General features: G+C 35.4%; 1 protein-coding gene across 7 annotated transcripts in view; it reads right to left on the bottom strand.

Annotated features, from left to right (window-relative positions):
• The window catches only part of cno (adherens junction formation factor afadin), a 552,013-nt gene that overhangs the window by 134,438 nt on the left and 395,657 nt on the right, over positions 1-21,918 (bottom strand). For all 7 annotated transcript variants that reach the window (XR_011333387.1, XM_069832773.1, XM_069832778.1 and 4 more), the window contains one exon: positions 2,530-2,688. Coding sequence is in view for 6 of the 7 variants with exons in the window: in XM_069832773.1 (XP_069688874.1) it covers positions 2,530-2,688 (159 nt within the window). In the remaining variant the exon portion in view is untranslated. The remainder of the gene's footprint in view (positions 1-2,529; positions 2,689-21,918) is intronic.

Below are 21,918 nucleotides of genomic sequence, written 5' to 3'. Positions count from 1 at the left end.
GACCATGGATGAATATAATTGGATGCGAAACTGCGATCAGCACCATCTGACGAAAGGGGGTTCAAATAAGATGATCAGCGCCCGAGGTCGTGGGTGGTGAACATTAGAACTACGTGTTGGTAGATTACCCAGAGTTCTCTATTTATCCGTTCGTTCGAGACGAACAGACGATGCTCGAGATGACAAGATGGCAGCCAGAAACTTACTAATGAGTGGACATAAAGTGATACTAAGTGTGTGTATAAGCAGTGTATGTCAAACAGTGATGTTTATGGACGTTGTAAAAATAGTGTTGTTGAATGTATTGTAAAGTAATAGTAATATAATAAATTGAACTAAGTAGTTTTTGCAGACTTTTCCATTACGCTGTACACTAAATACCCAAAGAATACAATCCCAATTATCTAACCTTTTGCTTTATTTTCTGTCTGTTTGGTTATATTTTAATTTGGGTAGTGTAAAATAGATCGTCTCTTTTATCTTCCTGTTGGCTCCGGTAAGAATTTTCAGTGGAAGATGGTGTGAGAAATAAAAATATAAATGTTTTATTTTAAATTGGGTTAGTTGTGAATATCAATGAGGGTGGTAGGGAAGGAATATTTTCTGCATAGTTTAACATTTTCGTCACCAGGTGCGCTGCTAAATGCATGGAGTAATTAGTGTTTGTTTTCGCTACTTGATGCTCTGCTGGATGTAATATTCTCCACCGTCCAACAGATGGCAGAAATATTAGTTACTACATTAACGCCTCTAGCATGCGTTGCGGGAAATTCAGTAAGTTTAGCATCCTATTGCTATATTCATCCATGACTTGGCCTTCAAGATCTCCAGATCTAAATGCATGGGGCTATTTCAAGTCCGAAGTCTTCCATAATGGTCCGCGTAATACAGAAGAGCTTAAAGAACGCATAGGAGAATAAATAAGGAACACTCATTGGGAGATATTGCAGAGTGTAATGTATAATTTACGTGGAGGATTAGCCTACACAAGTGTTTAAATTGTAATGGGGAACATTTAACCGAAGTTATTTTCAAACTTACTTTACTTTATTCGCATTACTGTGTTCTTACAAACCATTGTAAAATCAATCTATACCCACTGACTGACCCTATATTTAATATTTTATTGCATCTATTTAATTTTACTTGACTGTATCTGGTTATATGCAGATAACACTAGTTGCGGTTTCATAAATGAGGTTCGTTGCTTATTCAATCAACAAAATTAACTTTTCTGCCATGATAAATGTATCATTTACAATCTGTTTACTTATTTTTAGCAACCACCACACTAATGTTTATTGCCAACTATGCTTACAACTGGTAATATTAAAAATGATCGTTAATATGATAAACTGACTGGACGGTGTTACGCAATAATAGACTAACCGACAATTTGAAGAAAAAAGTGGAGATATTTGCAGATATCTGTTGTTAATTTCATTATTTAACTCAGAAAAAAAAATGCGACATCTGCACTCTGCTGACATTTATAAGCAAAATTATTTAATTGCATACAATTCATTTATTTAGTTTGCTTTGCAATATTAAATCAATTGTTGGTCTGTTATTGAAAAGTAAAGGTTTGGGAAGAGAGGTAATTCGTGGATCTCAACTTTCGAGCAGTCAGTGGACGCAAGCCATTAAGATGAACTGAAATACAATACCTGTACGTACTCTCCCTGGTAGAACTCTTGACTCAACCCGTTGCAGAAGATGCGACGAGCAAGAAACGCTTCCTCACGTCTTGGGTTTCTGCCATCATGGAGAATTGCTCCGAATCAACAGACATAATACGGTTCGTTCTCTCATCGCAGCTTCAATCCGTCAGAATGCTTCCTATGAGGTTTATGAGGAGATTGGTTGCGTCTCTTCTGATGGCTCTACTAGACGTGCTGATATCACCATAATTGATCGGCAGAAGGATAAGGGTGTCATTCTTGATCCCACAATCCGTTTCGAAATGCATGAACAACAGCCACAAGAGATGTGTCGTGAAAAACAAGTCATCTATGAGCCTTGTTGTCAGCATCTCGGAGCACAATACCACATCACACATTGGACAGTTTTTGGGCTCATGTTCGGTGCCCGTGGCACGATCCCACGAGAAACTTTAAATCAACTTAAACAATTTAAAATTTCTGACGCAACGACTGATGCCATAGGATGTTCCTATGTTTTCTTATCATTTATCTTAATCTTTTTTCTTTCAAATTGTCACATTAATTGTTTTTAAACATTGTTCATTGTGAATTGATTAGTAGGCCGATCTATCGAACCCTTATTTACGGCGGCTTTTTTTTAAATAAAAATTTATAGTATTTCTTGTAATAGTATGAGTGTTATAATACAGTAGGCCTACTTCTTGCGTAAAATGCTTAATAAATAACCAAATTTACTTCAATGGTCGATATCTCGAAAACAGATTTTTGTCGGTTGGCCTCTTATTGCGTAACTTCGTCCATTATTTAGTCAATTAAATAATTTATACTGTTAACAAAGCGGCGTCTTTCTGAAAGCATTACATACCTGGATTAAGCTCAAGGAAGAAGGGTAACCTGTCATATCCATCTTCATATCGATAATCCAATAGTTCATTGCCTTTGTTCCATTTCTGTTGTGGCTTCTTCTTCCGTTTGCGAGGATGATAATCGGCCGGCCTTCGTCTTACATGGAACATTATAGAACCTACAACAATAGAGAAGACTGTTACTATCCCTCATTTGTTTTAGTATTCCTATAGCCATTCAAGGAAAACGTTTATGCATATGTCATTAATATAATAATGTCAGGATTATAAGATAATAATAATAATAATAATAATAATAATAATAATAATAATAATGGTTTATTTTAACTGGCAGAGTTAAGGCCATTCGGCCTTCTCTTCCACTCAACCAGTATGATAGAAAATTACTACAATGCTATGAATATAACATAATTAATACAATACAATCAATTCAAAGCAATACAATACTACAATACAAGACAATATAATACATAATTAATATATACAATGACAATTCTTTTCATCTTCACAACACCAATAAAATAATTATGTAATAACAATAATAATAGTAATGATAGTCATACCTAAATTAAATTAAATTAAAGTATTAAACTCGATCACAATTATAACTTCAATTTGACTGCGCCCGTAAGAAATCGTTTAGCCTTTTCTTGAAAGCCCCTAATCTTCTGAAGTAGAGAATTCCATTCACGGGGGACTGAGACAGTAAAAGAGGATGAATAGTGGGATGTTCTACGGGCAGGAATTGCTAGGATTTGGCTCTCCTGCGACCTTGTGTTTAGATTGTGATTGGAGGATAAGTAGTTAAACCGGGAACGAAGATAATTTGGAGTGGAAGTGTGGAGAACTCGAAGCAGAAGAGAGAGCGAATGAAGTGTTCTACGGTTACTAAGTTGCAGCCAGGATAACATGTAATGTGTAACGAGGGTGTAATGTGATCAAATTTGTGAGCGTTACTGATGAATCTGACACACATATTGTGCACACGCTGCAGATAAAATATTTTTCGATTCTTCGCAATTCTGTCATAAATAATTTTCGTATATCCACATTCTACTAGACAGTGACAATAAAAATTCCGCCTTCATATAGTCTGTAGTACTACTGACAACTAAGCATCCAATCACGATAAACGAGATACAATTATAAATATAAGCTGTTTTTCGATTCTATCTCATTTTATACAAAATCAGGAGCCAAAATTACACTCTCTAATGGACTTTCAATTGCAGTACTATATCTATATGATTCAAGAGATTTCACTATAATTTATAAAGTCAATATTAACGGATTTATCGTGAAAGACGTGAGCACTAGACGTTATTTGTAACACTGACAATCACGCTCCTCTTTATAGAATTCGTAATGACAACTGGGTGACAGTTTCTATTAACATTAAAAAGCTGGCGGTTGAATCAAAGTTCAAGCGTTCGCTGTTAAAACTGGAGAGTACAGTTTTCTTCCTCTTCTTGTCTTTCCCTCAGTCTTTCATACAGGGTGATTAAAAAATGTTAACAATTACTGTAGGCCTATATGAGTGATAAAATTGATAACTATATGGCTGTACTGACGTTCATTACCGTGTTTCTTTACTTGGTTACTTAACGACGCCGTATCAACTGTGAAGTTATTTAGTGTCGATGGAATTGATGATAGTGAGATGATATTTGGCAAGATGAGGGCGAGGATTCGCCATACATTACCTGACATTTGCGTTACGGTTGGGGAAAACCTCTGAAAAACCTAACTAGGTAATCAGTCCAAGCGGGAATCGAACCTACGTCCGAGGGCAACTCCGGATCGGCAAGCAAGGGTCTTAGCGGACTGAGCTACGCCAGTGGCTATTATTACTATTATTATTACTACATCCCGAGTGTTCAGGCATTTATTTTGGTTAAAATTGGCAGGCATATATAGGCACCAGAAATAGTAAAAATAGGCAGTGAAATAGGCATTTATTATTCATGGAAACAGACAAAAAATAGACAAATACTTAATAAACTATCCCATACGGTACTCACTTTCCTTGGTTACATGTCACAACAAGATTCTTTTTTAAGCTGTCAACTGTCATAGTGAGCCGCCTGTCAGAGAGAACGATTTTCATGGTGTGAAAAGATCTTTCTACTTCTACTGAAGTGATTGGAGCAAACTCAAAAAAAAACTTATTTCAGAAGGACTGTCTCTACTTTCTTTCAGAGATCAGGAAAAACCGACTGTCTATTGTCTCAAAAAGAGGGGTGTGAGAAGGGATTAGAGACTTCAAAGTACGTGTGACTTGTGCGTGCAAGCGACAACAGTAACGGGACCTGGAGACTTGCTTTTAAAACTTCCTTCATCCTCTTTCTTTCGCTGGTAAACCCCGAAGTGACCTGAGCATTGAGGGTTATACTGTTCAAACATCTTTGTTAAGTGACATAAAAGATGGAATCGGTAGGGGAGAAAAGTTTATGGCTTCTTGGGAACATTGCTGGAAAATAAGATTCTCAGCAAATATTTGTGAGAGGTGAATATATATTTTTAATTTGTATAACCATTCTTTTATTTATATTTATATATATATATATATATATATATATATAAAATTTATGTGTGGTTTATTGTAAATGCATTAAAAATATAGAAAATGTACAATAACGACGTAAAAAGACTAAAAAAGGCATTTAACCCTAAAATAGGCAACGGGAGCTAAAATAGACAAAAAAGGCAAAATAAAAATTGGGCCTATCGTCCCCAAATGTGTGGAAACGTGTTTATCTCTAATAGGTCTTTCATACAAATCAAGCTTTCAGGTATAACTCTCTGTAAAGTTGATTTGAATAATTTCGAGGGAAAAATTGTTCCGGGGCCGGGCATCGAACGCGGGACCTTTTGTTAAACGTACCAACGCTCTACCGACTGAGCTACCCGAGAACTCTACCAGACACCGTTCCAATTTTTCCCTCTATATCCACAGACCTCAAAGTGGGCTGATAACCGTCAAGCAACCAACATTGAGTGCACACTAACTCTGTGTGACTTAAATTGTGGTTTTCTGTGGTACCCGGCCCCGGAAAACTTTTTCACAGAAAACCACAATTTAAGTCACACAGAGTTAGTGTGCACTCAATGTTGGTTGCTTGACGGTTGTCAGCCCACTTTGAGGTCTGTGGATATAGAGGGAAAAATTGGATCGGTGTCTGGTAGAGTTTCCGGGTAGCTCAGTTGGTATAGCGTTTGTACGTTTAACCAAAGGTCCCAGGTTCGATGCCCGGCCCCGGAACAATTTTTCCCTCGAAATTATTCAGGTCTTTCATACATACACTCACTTTAAAAAACGCATTTTGCCTAACATCCGGGCTCTAACTATTACTATTATTATTATTATTATTATTATTATTATTATTATTATTACTGTCATTATTACTATTACTGTTATTATCATTATTACTACTACTACTACTACTACTACTAGTATTATTATTATTATTATTATTATTATTATTATTATTATTATTATTTATGCCATTAGGAAAGTTCAGGATAATAGACAGGGTTTGGAGTTGAATGGGCTACATAAGCTTCTTGTCTATGCAGATGACGTGAATATGCTAGGAGAAAATCCATAAACGATTAGGGAAAACGCGGAAATTCTACTTGAAGCAAGTAAAGCGATAGGGTTGGAAGTAAATCCCGAAAAGACTAAGTATATGATTATGTCTCGTAACAAGAATATTGTACGAAATGGAAATATAAAAATTGGAGATTTATCTTTCGAAGAGGTGGAAAAATTCAAATATCTTGGAGCAACAGTAACAAATATAAATGACACTTGGGAGGAAATTAAACGCAGAATAAATATGGGAAATGCGTGTTATTATTCGGTTGAGAAGCTTTTGTCATCTAGTCTGCTGTCAAAAAAATCTGAAAGTTAGAATGTATAAAAGAGTTATATTACCGGTTGTTCTGTATGGTTGTGAAACTTGGACTCTCACTTTGAGAGAGGAACAGAGACTACGGGTGTTTGAGAATAACATTCTTAGGAAAATATTTGGGGCTAAGAAGGATGAAGTTACAGGAGAATGGACAAAGTTACACAACGGAGAGCTGCATGCAATGTATTCTTCACCTGACATAATTAGGAACATAAAATCCAGACGTTTGAGATGGGCAGGACATGTAGCACGTATAGGCGAATCCAGAAATGCATATAGAGTGATAGTTGGGAGGCCGGAGGGAAAAAGACCTTTGGGGAGGCCGAGACGTAGGTGGGGAGATAATATTAAAATGGATTTGAGGGAGGTGGGATATGATGGTAGAGACTGGATTAATCTTGCTCAGGATAGGGACCAATGGCGGGCTTATGTGAGGGCGGCAATGAACCTCCGGGTTCCTTAAAAGCCAGTAAGTAAGTATTATTATTATTATCATTATTTACCTTAAACCCTTCTAACAATCTTTACTTGTATCGAGGATACTTTTCTTTTTATTTTATTTATTATCCATATTTCATACGCATATTGTAAGACTGAATCAAACCTAATCTCAATAAATTTAAACAAATTCCTCATTGTGTCTTCTTACCCAATGTTTTATAAAGATTTTATTTTAAAATATAATTTCTGTTTGGCATTTTGATCTTAAAACATGAAATACGTACGGTATTGTAACCTAAAGGACAATTAAAAAAAGTAAAACAAAGGGCTTCTTGCTTGAAATCTCTTGTCCCTTGATGGTGTATTCTCTCCCTCTCCCAGGCGCGTAACAATGATGAGTCGGATAAGGAGCAATACATATTTATGAGCAAATGTAACACCAGATATCTTTTAAGGAGTGCTTTGACATTCATTGTCTCTAAATGATGTTTCATTAGAAGATAATCCATTAAGACCCATTTTCACAAAGTACATACAAAGAGTGAGTTGATGCCCACTCATAACTCGTGGAAATGTCAAAGGTCACGGCACATATTCATTACATTTTTATCAGCCTCGGCTTCATCTGAAGACCTCTCGAACTGGTGGACTATTTTATGAGGCAAATTAGAACTTGTCTGGAAGTCTAACGAAGGCTAGCGGCGAAATAGTGTCACTCAGCAGGAGTAATCAATGGCAGAGTCGCCAGGTCAGCAACAGAACGGGCGAAGACGAGAAAAATTAGCTACCAACAGTCAAGTCTCGATACGAAGTCTTGTACCCATCCGCTTGCCATATCTGACGTCCAAATCAAGTTTTAGAGTTTACTGTAGTTTCTTTCTAAATGGCTTATTTTACAGCGATTTCTCAGCTGCGATGGGTCTGAGTGAAATGAAGGTGATAATGCCAGCGAAGTGAGTCCAGGGACCACAGCCGAAAGTTAACCAGCATTTGCTCTTAATGGATTATTATTAAGGACCGGATTTTTATGTAATATCAAGGTGTGAAATATGTACATATTTATGTAAGAAAAATAAGCTGACATGAAAATATTTAATATCAATATCTGGCAGGTATAGGACAGATAAGACTCTCCAGTTGTGATTTCATAGAGCACCCGACTTTTTTACCGCACACTTGACACATTACTATTTTTCCATCAGTAGTGAAAGCTTCGCCCATCGCAATCCATAATTTCATTTAAAGTAAAGAAGTCATGCAATAATCTGAAAAGCTATTTATTTTATTCTTTCAACACCTTCCCAGTTTGTTCCTTCACTCCAGCTTCTTTTCAAAAGTCGGCTATTTTATTGCGGCTCATGTCAGACTTGACACGGGTTTTCCCTGGAAGGATTAGGAAGAGGGTGGGTAAGGTTGCAAATTACATAGGAACGGCTTGTTAAGACGTGTGCAGAACAATTATAGTTTGAGACAAATCATGTCGTCCTCGTCTCACTCCACCGCATGAAGGCAACGCTACTTTCTGAGTGACTTTTACAATACAAGGTAGTTGCATGAGAAAGGTTGCCTTTTGTTCACTCATATTTACAGTGGATGGTATGCGATGAGTGTCTCTACTACTTTCTGAAACTAAGGACGTTATGTTTCGTCCCGAAAAATATCCTTTCTTTGGTAGGTAAAAAGGCTTTTTAAATCTGTGTATTTCAAAATGTAAACTTCCCCAGCAGAAGTTTTTTTCCCCCTTTTAGAGAAGTGAAAATGAATAAAACCTCTAAATATGTAGATTTATGTATTACCAAGACTTAATATGTAATGTGGAGGTAAATATGTAAAAATATGTAGTATCAAATTTTAATATATTAATGGTAATTACAAGATTCGCAAAGATTTATTTATGTACGGTTAGGTTGAAAGGAATATAATATGTAATTACATAAAAATCCGGTCCCTAGTTATTATTAGGCCTGAGAAATATATGCAGTTATACTACCAGTGCGTCCACACCTGTGGAGTAACGGTCAGCACGTCTGGCCGCGAAACCAGGTGGCCCGGGTTCGATTCCCGGTCGGGGCAAGTTATCTGGTTGAGGTTTTTTCCGGGGTTTTCCCTCAACCCAATACGAGCAAATGCTGGGTAACTTTCGGTGTTGGACCCCGGACTCATTTCACCTGCATTATCACCTTCATATCATTCAGACGCTAAACAACCTAGATGTTGATACAGCGTCGTAAAATAACCGAATAAAAAAAAACTACGAGTGCGCTTCTAACTTTGAGTACGTCTCAAAGTTGGGGGTGAGTTAACGCAGTGTCTTTCGTTCGTTTGAACTCATGCTTATCATCACGGTAAGTTAGTCCTCAGCATTTGGGTGGTTGAAAGCCACTCCTTTGACTTCGAAACACAACTATCTAGTAACGAAAAATTTAAAGATATCATTTTCTTTGTTAAAGAAAAATTGCACTAATATAAAGACATTATTTTCTTTGTTAAAGAAAAATTGCACCATTTTAAAGACATTTTATTTTCTGTCTGTAGAAAAATACACGTAATATAACATTGACAAGTATCAGCCTTATTATTTCACTTTGTTAAATATGATGGTGTATTATGTTTTTGTTTTACATAATTTCCCATTTCATATATTGTTGTACTGAATAACAAACAAAATTTTCAAAGGAAAATGATTTCCTGTTGCTAGAAAACATAGCCTTACAACTAGAAAAAATTCCACTTCTACAGAAACAATGAGGACATTTGAAATATGGGATTGTATTGTATTGTATTGTATTTATTAACATTCCATGGTATTCATACATGCTTACAGCTAGAATATGGAACAAGTCAAAAAACTTAATACTATTATAAAATCTTAATTTATAGTCACAGTCTAGAGTTACAATATAGTCTACTAGTACAACACAAAGTTTTAGTATCAATTTCATGAAGTGTTATTGAATGTCATGAATTCACCTACAGAATAGAAGGCGTGAGAAATCAGGTACTTCTTTAATTTGGCCCTAAATAATCTTATGTTTTGAATTTCATTTTTTATATCGATAGGGAGGCTATTAAAAATTTTTACTGCACATATAACGCACTCCTTTTTGATAGCACGATAGACTTGCCGATGGAGTATGAAAGTCATTTTTTTGACGTGTATTTATGCTATGAACTGTTGAATTAGTTACAAAGTTTTCACGATTACATACGAGGAAGACTATTAACGAAAAGATATACTGACAAGCCATGCGCATTATTTGTAGTTTTTTGAAAATAGTCCTACACGATTCCCTAGATTTGGCACCTACTATTATTCTAATTACTCTTTTTTGTAATAGAAATATATTGTTACTATCTGTGGAATTTCCCCAGAATATTATTCCAAAACTCATTACCGAGTGGAAGTATGCAAAGTATATTGTTTTTAAGGTATTGATATTTACTATCTTTTGCATAGATCTAATAGCAAAACAAGCTGAATTTAGTTTGGGGGTAATTTCTTTAATATGATTTTTCCAATTTAACACATTTTCGATTTTTAAGCCAAGAAATTTGGTTGTTGTTGTTTCTAATAGGGATCTATTGTTAATTATTGCGCTAGAAATTTGCGACGTTTAATTTGGACAGGATTTAAATTGAATTATGTTAGTTTTGTTACAATTTAATACTAATTTATTGACTGAGAACCAGTCACATATTTTGAAGAGAATTTCCTCTGTTGAAGATTGGAATGATGGTAGAGACTGGATTAATCTTGCTCAGGATAGGGATCTATGGCGGGCTTATGTGAGGACGGCAATGAACCTCCGGGTTCCTTAAAAGCCAATAAGTAAGTAAGTAAGTATTATCTATACCAGGGCTGGGCCACCAAGAGCAAATTCTACTCTCTTACGGGGAGCTATATCACTTCTCTTCAACCCTTTTCTTCCCCGCTGAACACCGCGCAGCGTTGATGCCGTGACGGATAAATATTAAGCGTCCCCGTTTAGAGATTGGATTCGCTCTCAGTGTCCAGCCCTTATCTATACATTTGAAATATTTTACACAAGCATTATCTATCTCAAAATCTGTATCATTATTATAATTTTCCTCATTTGAAATTGTCATAGTTTACATTTTACACAGAGCTAAATATCCATAATGTTTATCCAATAATTTTTTCATCTTGTTTGCTACATTTTTTCCTATTTCGTGTTTCGTAAAAACATTATTGCTCATAATGATAACTTGCACTTTTCTGTACATATTGCTCATGCTACTGGCATTAAAGGAACTACTAGAATAAGAATTTACTTTAGAGGATGTAAACTACGCAAAATGAGTGGCAAATCTGTGAAGACCTTTAAGTAACAGGGTTACTACTAGAAATTCTACAAGGTTTTACCAAATTTTGCTACTTTCTATGCGAGCGGAAGCCGAACTAAGCACAAAGATTGAATGGACAGACCTATACCTAATCTTCGCAAACCACGGGTTCGCATAATACGATTTTCCAGTTGATAAAAGCAAAAATTATATGTTTCAAGCTCTTTCACATCAAAATATCGTTGAGTTTCATCTCCTGAAACAACGCAAAATTTTGTGCATCTCAAAATGTTTTTCTTTTGCACGAATTTATTGGAAATTAGTGTCTTTCAACACTAAGTTTTATGTTTTTTTTACTACATTTTAATTTGAAGTGCCAATAAGATATATTTATTGTAAGTCACATAAATTACTTTACTTATTTTTGGCTTTTAAGGAACCCAGAGGCTCATTGCCGCCCTCACATAAGCTCTCCATCAGTCCATATCCTGAGCAAGATTAATCCAGTCTCTACAATCATAACCCACCTCCCACAAATCAATTTCAATATTATTCTCATATCTACGTCTCGGCCTCCCCAAAGGTCGTTTTGCCTCCGGCCTCCCAACTAACACTCTATATAGTCACATAAAAATGTGCGTTAATTAATACAATAAGCTTTGGAGAATCCGAATTCCCTGCCCGCTGTACTGTTGGCAAACATGGCAGTGATTGGAGTTAGCTGGATTTACGATTTTGTTCTAATTAGATAGTAGAATTTTCTTAAAAAAGTATGAATAAAATATAATCTGTTTTGCGTTGATATTTATGTACAAAATTTCGAACTCTGGACTAGAAGAGATGGCGGTGCACAACTTCTAATCACTAAATTGTGCACCAATATGCCTGGGTTAAGTTCCAAATCTCTTCGCAGTGCATATGAAGAAAAGGCATTATGTCACTGTTGATAATGATTCGTTCGTCGACCTGGCGACCCTCTTGGTGCTATTGGACAGGAGTAGGCTTTGTGCCGGCACTGGGTTTCCCCTTCTCCCTTCCTCACCATCATCATCCTCACCCGCTTCCTACATTACACTTACACTAACACTTATACATACACACACTCACCTTAGTACACGACATAACTCTACACAGATACATATCATGCACAACGTGAGTATGCGGAACTCGAATCACGCAAGTGAAGTGGGTAGGCATTAGAAACTGTCGGTGACTCAGGAGAAGACGAGAGCGGACTGAGGAGGAAGGGATGTGAACAGATAACGTAAGACAACACGTGCAATGCTTGTACTGCAGTAAGCGGAAACATTAGGTCTCCTTCTGTTCAACTCAGCTTTAATTTCCATACGCATTGTTTGCACGAGTAATAACCTGACTACTGGGATGCTTATCTGAGCGATTTTTATAATAATCAACAGCGATAGTCAAGAAGGTCACATTCTTTCCGCTCGTCTTCTCCTGAGTAAGGGACAGTAGACACATAGACACACACACACACACACACACACACAGTCAAGTAATTGCTTATCAGGATTTTTTTTCTACGACACATCGGCTAGATTATATGATTACATTTTAAATAATTTTCCAAAATGTATTTTTCTCTACAACAATAAACTTTGTGCTAACTGAAAAATATATCAGCTTTGGATATTGGCCTGACATTGAAACAAAGAATACACAAACTTCAGGAAGTGTGAAACATTTCAGCAAAATCCACTTGATTTCCGAGTTTTAGGTACAATTTTATGTAACGTTCGGAAAATTAAGCGTATGTTTCGGATTATAAAGAAGAGTGGGGTAGCACCATAGCATTTAATAATTATTTTTGGGCAGTTTCTGACTGAATTTCGAAATAAAATTTTGGAAATCTAATCTTTAAATATCAAAGAATAATAAAAAAATAATTAGCATTTTCAGTGGCATCTCCCCTTAACACATTCTCTTGTTGCAAGTACAAATGTTTAGACGTGGCTAAAGATGAAAGGAAAAACATATTTATGATATAAAAGCGAAGAAGGCAGTGCTTGAAAACTCACATATAGGTGTATGTAAAGAAAATAAAAAAAAAAAGCGTATTTATTTAACATTGTGATACATTACACAACAGTCAACATAACAGTGATTCAAACATTTGCAGTGTTAACATAATTATCTAGTGAAATAAAATTATATTATCAAACCTAGTAGAATTTCGCACTTCCGGTTTCTCAGATTTTTAAAAGACCAAAGCCCAATCATTTCATCTGCAAACAAGTCTGTTTCCCAACCTCCAAACACATCTGGTCTATAAAAACATGAGTTGTGATTGCACTGCAGTCAACTGTTTTACACATCACTTTCAAACAATGATCCTAGATAGTATCGAGTATCTCTTTTATTCTTCGCGTAACAACTGAATAACGTAATAACACTACAATCGCTGATTTATTGACTCTATAACCACAACACTGTTGTCAGTTTTCGTTACTTACGGTACCGCGAACATAGTAAAGAGCATGCTATTAATTTTCTTTGAGTTCCAAAGACAACGTACGATCTAGAAGCGTGTCCTCCTTCAAAACAGCGAAACAAGACTACAAAGCGTAGAAGAGACATGAGCGATGTGTTGTAAATATGGCCTCATTTTTTTTTTTTCTTTTCGTGACAACACAACTGAACTTTAAGCCCACGGTTCCCACACTGGACAATAAGCCGTGTTATCGATATTCAAGGTACAGACCCAATGGGACGTTAATACGCAGGCGCCCTGAGTATTATTAATGCAAGAGAAACAATACCTGGACGGGGAAGGCAGGACACGAGAAATGTAGACTGCCTTTGTATCATGTTCCAGTGATGGAAAATTCAACCGTGCAATCTAAAACGGGCTTCTTCAAATAACTTCACTTTTTTCCTGGTAGTCCAAGGCATGCGATCCTTCGAAGAAAACATAATTTCAAATCTGAAACTGTCTATTCCATTCTGTAGGCCTACATAATGCATGCGAAATAACCTGTGTCATAAAATGACACTTTTCTTGTAATGGCTAAAGTGGGAACATACAAACAATTTTTAAAAAAGTGTAATGATGACACATACTTCTTTATTGCACGTTCTTTGCATTTCCTAACAATTTAATTCCGTTATCATGTTGTGACAGATATTACTGTTTATAGTTTACTTTCTTTAACTATTATTCGAAATACATATACAAAAAATAATTTACTGTGCACACACACAAAATAGTACATTATGCAAGGAGCCTATAATGATAGTAATGAAGACGCAAGTATGTTTGTTTATGAAACGAGCGCAAGCGAGTTTCGTAATTTTCATACGAGCGTCTTAATTACCATTATAGGCAAGTTTCATACGACTTTTTATGCTCGACTATATTTCTAACTTGAAATTATTCAGACGTATTCATTTTATTTGTATCTGACTCAAGATCGGAAGTGACCTTGTGCATAGCTCGTGTGAGATGTGCGCAGACGCGAAAGTATTGATTTTTTCAAAGAAACAATAATGTCATTGACCTTGATGTAGAGAATAACATGAACTAATTTTGGTATAACCTGGAAATTGATTTAGAATTGAAAAACGAGATGACAAATTGAATTTATTTGAATATTATTTACAATTAACGCTAATTATTATAGTAACAGAACATAACCTTCTGCGACAGTATTGGATTTCCAGCCTCTGTGACGTTTCCCTCGTTATCTTTCGATTGCATATCCGAGAATAATCGAAAACCTGAACTTTAATGAATAGTTGTACTTTAATGACATCCATTAAAGTACTGTTACCAGGTGTATAATTACTACATTTCGGCATGGTCGAGCATAAAATATATTAAACAGTTATTGCTAAAAATAGGTATTTTATTAGTACACGGTCCTGATGAAAATGGACCATTATGGAAAACGTGTTACAAGTAGACAGTTTTCAACCATTCAAAGAGTAAAAAAAGCTGTATGAGGTTACTCAATTCTTAATTTATAGGCTACAAATTTTGTTCACAACATTTAAAGAAAATAAATATGAATATGAATATTGCTGTTGGTACAATTCACTTATAGCAAATTTTTGTGGACCTATAAAAGCACTTAAGAGGTTAGGTACAGCTTACAGCAGTAATTTTTTTTTTTTAATATTCGACTTTTTTTCTCCATTACTGTGTCTTGTATGAATAGTGAAAATTGGTATATGTAAAACACTGTCCTTCTCCTATATGAAAAACTATTTTTACAATAAAAAAATATTTACATACTTTTTTTTTTCAAAATTCAAAATGGTGGCAGTTCACTGTGTAGTGATGAAGGTTTCTCTCATAACTCATAAACTTGTTAACTTTTTCATGTTCTCTCTCTTTTATTTTATTGCTGAAACTCATGTTTACAATATCATGCTCTTTCAACTACATTCCTTAATAAGTAATATATATATATATATATATATATATATATATATATATATATATATTTTTTGTGTTAGAAGAAAGTACTGATATTTAATCATTTTTAAATTAATTTATTTTTTATCAGGCAATCTATCGAAGGTAGAGAAGTGATCTTGGATCATATTGTAGATATGACATGCATAAATACACACAAAAAATGTCATCACAGAATGTTGGATAGTTTTTGGGTTACGTAGGAAACGCTTCATCACTGCACAGTGAACTGAATTTTGAAAACAAAAATGTAATTTTTTTTAAATCGTAAAAATATACTTTTTTTTCATATAGCAGAAGGACAGTGTTTCACACATTACTACTTTTCATTATTGTACAAGAAACAGTAATGGAGGAAAAAAAAATGTTGAATATTTCCAAAATTTTACTGCACCTAACCCCTTAAAAGTAAATAAGCCTATGTACTCTGGGTCCTGTTGATGGAAGATTGCCTGGCCGATGCTTACTACATAATTACCATGTAATGTTATATTCGTTACTCCATGATACAGTTGATGTAAGTGACGTATATATTTTACTGTTATAAATGTCAAATAGCTTTTTTCGAACAAAAGTGAACATTTCCCTCATATTTCCAAACAAAACCGGACATTTCCAAAATATTTTTGTCTATAAAATGCACATAAAATGACTAAAATCATTATTATTGGCATCATTAAAACAAGGGACGTAACAAGCGCGACACACAAAATTATCGTTCACTTTGGGGTAAAGTGAAGGCTCGATACAGTTTTTTCTACTTCCTGAAAAAAGAATACTATTTTGGAAATGACCAATTTTGTTCGCAACCTCCACAAATATTGAAAGAAAATATACTGTCAAATCATTTCACACCGGGGTGCAACAGCCCATGAAGGTTCAAAGTCGACCAGCCGACAGCTGACCTCACGTCCACATGTCTCAGCAGAGGTGAACGATCATCCATCCAAGCACCACGCAGGTATCATATGGTCAGCACGACGATCCCTCAGCCGTTATAGCTGTTTTCAAACCGGATTTCGTTTCCTAACGTAGTTCCCCAAATTCATCACCGGTCCCATACACTGGTCGAAATTTCATAAGAAAATTTCTTCCCAAGGAGGACTCGAACCAGCGCGCATTCCGTAAAGCGAGTCCTAGAACTTAGACCACGACGCTATGGTGCGGGACCGATTTTATTTTTACGAAGAATAATTCAGAACCAGTTCGCATCAATTTTCCTTTATTGTTATTACTTATTCATAATATTATCAAGTCCTCAAGATCCGTTTTATTCAAGCAGAAACTTCCACTTCTGATGTTTGCATACCGCTGATATATTTCCATTATACAGAACAGACGTCCATACGAAAAAGTACTCATGATTTTATAATAGAGGTCTTGACCAGCTGTTCATTCTTTTTACCAAATATTCTACAATGTCTTAACTTAATATGTGCATATTTATGACAGCTACATCACGAATTTTAACATAAATAATACAAGATGCGGCCTGTTCTACAGGGTGATCTAAAAGAAAAGGTGACCGAAATTATTATAGTGTTAAATGCATGATTGTGGGTATTGGATTGTACAGGTATTCCACAAACTGAAAGAAGCTGATTTCCAAGCACACCTGCATTATTGTGTGTGTTCTGGCGAAACTTTATGAAAATATTGATTATTATCTAAGAAATTGGTGGTGGTGTAATGAATGTCATGTAATTAGGGTTGCCATACGTACTTGAAAACCAAGTTCCCTGTTGTTAATCCCATCGTTCGTGATCACTGAGTTTTTCATAGTCTTGTATTGGATCGTATGCATGTTCAGTGAATATGAGAAGCGATATTTCGCTGCATGGCTTTTGTTTTTGGTGGTTTATTTTGAGCATTGTTGTCTTTACCAAGTTCCCTGTTGTTAATCCCATCGTTCGTGATCACTGTGTTTTTCATAGTCTTGTATTGGATCGTATGCATGTTCAGTGAATATGAGAAGCGATATTTCGCTGCATGACTTTTGTTTTTGCTGGTTTATTTTGAGCATTGTTGTCTTTACCAAATTCCTTGTTGTTAATCCCATCGTTCGTGGTCACTGAGTTTTTCATAGTCTTGTATTGGATCGTATGCATGTTCAGTGAATATGAGAAGCGATATTTCGCTGCATGACTTTTGTTTTTGCTGGTTTATTTTGAGCATTGTTGTCTTTACCAATTTCCCTGTTGTTAATCCCATCGTTCGTGATCACTGAGTTTTTCATAGTCTTGTATTGGATCGTATGCATGTTCAGTGAATATGAGAAGCGATATTTCGCTGCATGACTTTTGTTTTTGCTGGTTTATTTTGAGCATTGTTGTCTTTACCAAATTCCCTGTTCTTAATCCCATCGTTCGTGATCACTGAGTTTTTCATAGTCTTGTATTGGATCGTATGCATGTTCAGTGAATATGAGAAGCGATATTTCGCTGCATGGCTTTTGTTTTTGGTCGTTTATTTTGAGCATTGTTGTCTTTACCAAGTTCCCTGTTGTTAATCCCATCGTTCGTGATCACTGTGTTTTTCATAGTCTTGTATTGGATCGTATGCATGTTCAGTTAATATGAGAAGCGATATTTCGCTACATGGCTTTTGTTTTTGGTGGTTTATTTTGAGCATTGTTGTCTTTACCAAGTTCCCTGTTGTTAATCCCATCGTTCGTGATCACTGTGTTTTTCATAGTCTTGTATTGGATCGTATGCATGTTCAGTGAATATGAGAAGCGATATTTCACTACATGGCTTTTGTTTTTGGTTGTTTATTTTGAGCATTGTTGTCTTTACCAAGTTCCCTGTTGTTAATCCCATCGTTCGTGATCACTGTGTTTTTCATAGTCTTGTATTGGATCGTATGCATTTTCAGTTAATATGAGAAGCGATATTTCGCTACATGGCTTTTGTTTTTGGTGGTTTATTTTGAGCATTGTTGTCTTTACCAAGTTCCCTGTTGTTAATCCCATCGTTCGTGATCACTGTGTTTTTCATAGTCTTGTATTGGATCGTATGCATGTTCAGTTAATATGAGAAGCGATATTTCTCTACATGGCTTTTGTTTTTGGTGGTTTATTTTGAGCATTGTTGTCTTTACCAAGTTCCCTGTTGTTAATCCCATCGTTCGTGAACACTGAGTTTTTCATAGTCTTGTATTGGATCGTATGCATGTTCAGTTAATATGAGAAGCGATATTTCGCTACATGGCTTTTGTTTTTGGTGGTTTATTTTGAGCATTGTTGTCTTTACCAAGTTCCCTGTTGTTAATCCCATCGTTCGTGAACACTGAGTTTTTCATAGTCTTGTATTGGATCGTATGCATGTTCAGTTAATATGAGAAGCTATATTTCGCTACATGGCTTTTGTTTTTGGTGGTTTATTTTGAGCATTGTTGTCTTCATCAGACTCTGTGATGCGTAGATAAGATATCTTGTTCTGTAGTAATAATAGCATATCTGTTGCACGGACACTGTCGCGTTATTACAAAGGTGTCTAATTACTGGCATTGTGCCATTTCCTAATGGGTCAGCTAATCTTTGTCGGAAGCATGGCGCATGTGGACTTGATGAAAAGGTTAATAGCTTACCTTACCTCCTCACGTCATTCCTTCAGCGGTTCATCGGCAAAAGATTACTCTGTTTAGAACTTTAAGAGTGAAGGTGGAATAATAAATAGTAAGTACTGCTGATATAATAATAATAATAATAATAATAATAATAATAATAATAATAATAATAATAATAATATTATCATTATTATTATTATTATCATCATCATCATCATCATCATCATCATCATCATCATTATTATTATTATTATTATTATTATTATTATTATTATTATTATTATATTCTTTATGTTTGACATTTTTGTTGAAAGGTTTTATACATTTTACAGTATGCTCCAAGCATAAAATAAAATGTAAAAATCAATTCGAACTCGCGAAACCCCTAAGTTTTGCTCGCGTAACCCAGGGGTTCCGAGGAATACACTTTGAGAAACGTTGGTTTAAGCGGCATCATGCCTCGATTCTGGCTACGTATGAGCGCTGGTTCGAATCCTCACGCAGAAAGAATTCTCTGATTAAATTTCTGGCAGTGTATGGGACCGGTGTCCAGCTAGCATCATGATGAATTTGGAAAGCTACAATAGTTAGCGAAACCCGGTTCCACTAACCAGTTATAACGGCTGGGAGAAACATCGTTCTCACCACACGATACCACCATAATGGCTCGATGATCGTTCTTCTCCTTTATTCTTCAGCTTCTTCTCCCTTCTTTCTCCTAATCTTCTTCTCACTCACTGCCCCTTTTCCGCCTCCTTTTCTCTGTCTCCCCATTTTCTTCTCCTGTAAGTCTCTGTTTTATACATCTCACTTGTTTCTCTTTTTCTTCTAGTTTACTTTTCATGTTTTTTATTATGTCTATTAATCTTTCTTTTTATAGCAACAAATACACAAAGACAAATCGAGACAATAACAATAAACTGTGGAGTTAGACAAGGATGTCATTTGTCACCGTCACTTTTTAACCTGTATGTTGAAGACCTCAAGCAAAATGGGAGATGAGTTTAGACCATATTACTTTTACTTTCAATAATATTCCATTGAACTGTCTATTATTTGCAGACAATAAGATAGTAATAACAAGTACTGAAGACGGATTACAAAGAGGTATTTTTAAATTGAATGGAATAAACAAAGAATACAATACTGTTCTCCAACCAGGAGATCAACCGTGAAAGGAATGTGCTTACTATTGCGTCATCTATTGGAACGAAGTAGATAAATAATATTACCGTTATAACGTCAGTTTAAAAACCATGCGCTCTCCTGCATATGTTATTTCCTGTATGAAGAGATTAAAAGACCAGGAGATTAACTGTGATCTAATTTTGTAACTAGGGTAGTATCAATATGTCTGTATCAATGTTATGGTTTGTGCTGTGAGAGCTAGCCAATAGAGATAAGAGTACCCACGTGTGTGACCTTATGACATCTTATGACATCAACATTCATTCACAGCATTACCCCGCTCCGTTTCATCCGACGGAGACTTTCTCGTGGTTAGAGCACAGTATGAAAATTTCCGTAGAAAAAAAAAAAAAAGAACAAAAGTTTTAACCTTTAAAGGAATAGATACAACCAGAACAAAGATAATAACTGAAGGAAAAATAATAGCGCAGGATAATGGTTTCAACCATCTAGGACACCATATATCTACTTTGAAAATTATAAAGATTTTAACAATAAAGTAAGTAAATTCAGTTGTACATGTGGAACGATCGGAAGGAATTTAAGTAAAACAAGAAAAGAAACGCAAATGAAATTTTACAAAGTAATGGTGGTTCCGATATATCTATATCGTTCTGAATTTTGCACATTAACAAGAAAACAAGAATCAGAAATATTGAAGCTGCAGAAATGAAATTTCTAAGACGTGTAGCGGGCTACACAAAATTGGACAAAGAGAGAAACGAAGACATTAAACAGGAACCGAAAATATTAAACATAAAATATAGTCCGGGTCAGCTTACTTCATACCCTAAGGGTAAAACCTAACCATTTTTCCCCCACATTACTATATATGCTAGTGAACTATGGTGATTTTATAGTTTGCAGGTTGCATTTTCTTTTGCCAACTTCGCTTCGAATTTCGATACTGACAAATACTACAAATGGTAGTGATTTTGTAACTGGTATGTTGGCAGCTGAAATAAATGTTGTCGGCACTGGAGTTCCATGAAATTAAAATTGTTGTAGACTTTTGAGCCGGTTACTGGAAGCTAGTGAAATTTGAACATAGATACTAATAATTAATTAATATCAGTATTAATATTAATACATAATAGTTATTTTATGTGTTGCGTTGTGGTTATAATTCAAGACTATAGTCAGGTAAGTTTTCGGAGTTAGTACTAATAATTTCATGTGGCCAAACAAAATACATTTTTAGGTTAGGTCTCGTGAGTCAATTGTTTAGTCAAATCAATGAATTTCATATTGCCAGACAAAATACCTAACTTGTTGATCTCTTTCTCGTATAGTTTGCCTACGAAAATATGTTACAAATTACTGAATTATTTAGAATAACCTTCGAAAATAAAGGTAAAGTACGGTAAGTAAATAAGTCATTCAGCGTGTACGATCGTGTGATATCTGGTAACAGTTTGCAACACTGACAAGACGGCAATATTTGCTGTTTAGGAACTGTTCTTATATGACCCTCACTATAGCTTAATACAGAACCAATTGGCTGAAACATGTCAATAGAATGGATGACTCCCGTA

The sequence above is a fragment of the Periplaneta americana genome, chromosome 8 (assembly GCF_040183065.1).
Source record: "Periplaneta americana isolate PAMFEO1 chromosome 8, P.americana_PAMFEO1_priV1, whole genome shotgun sequence".
Taxonomy (NCBI): Eukaryota; Metazoa; Arthropoda; class Insecta; order Blattodea; family Blattidae; genus Periplaneta; species Periplaneta americana.
This window is presented reverse-complemented; position numbering and strand designations above follow the sequence as displayed.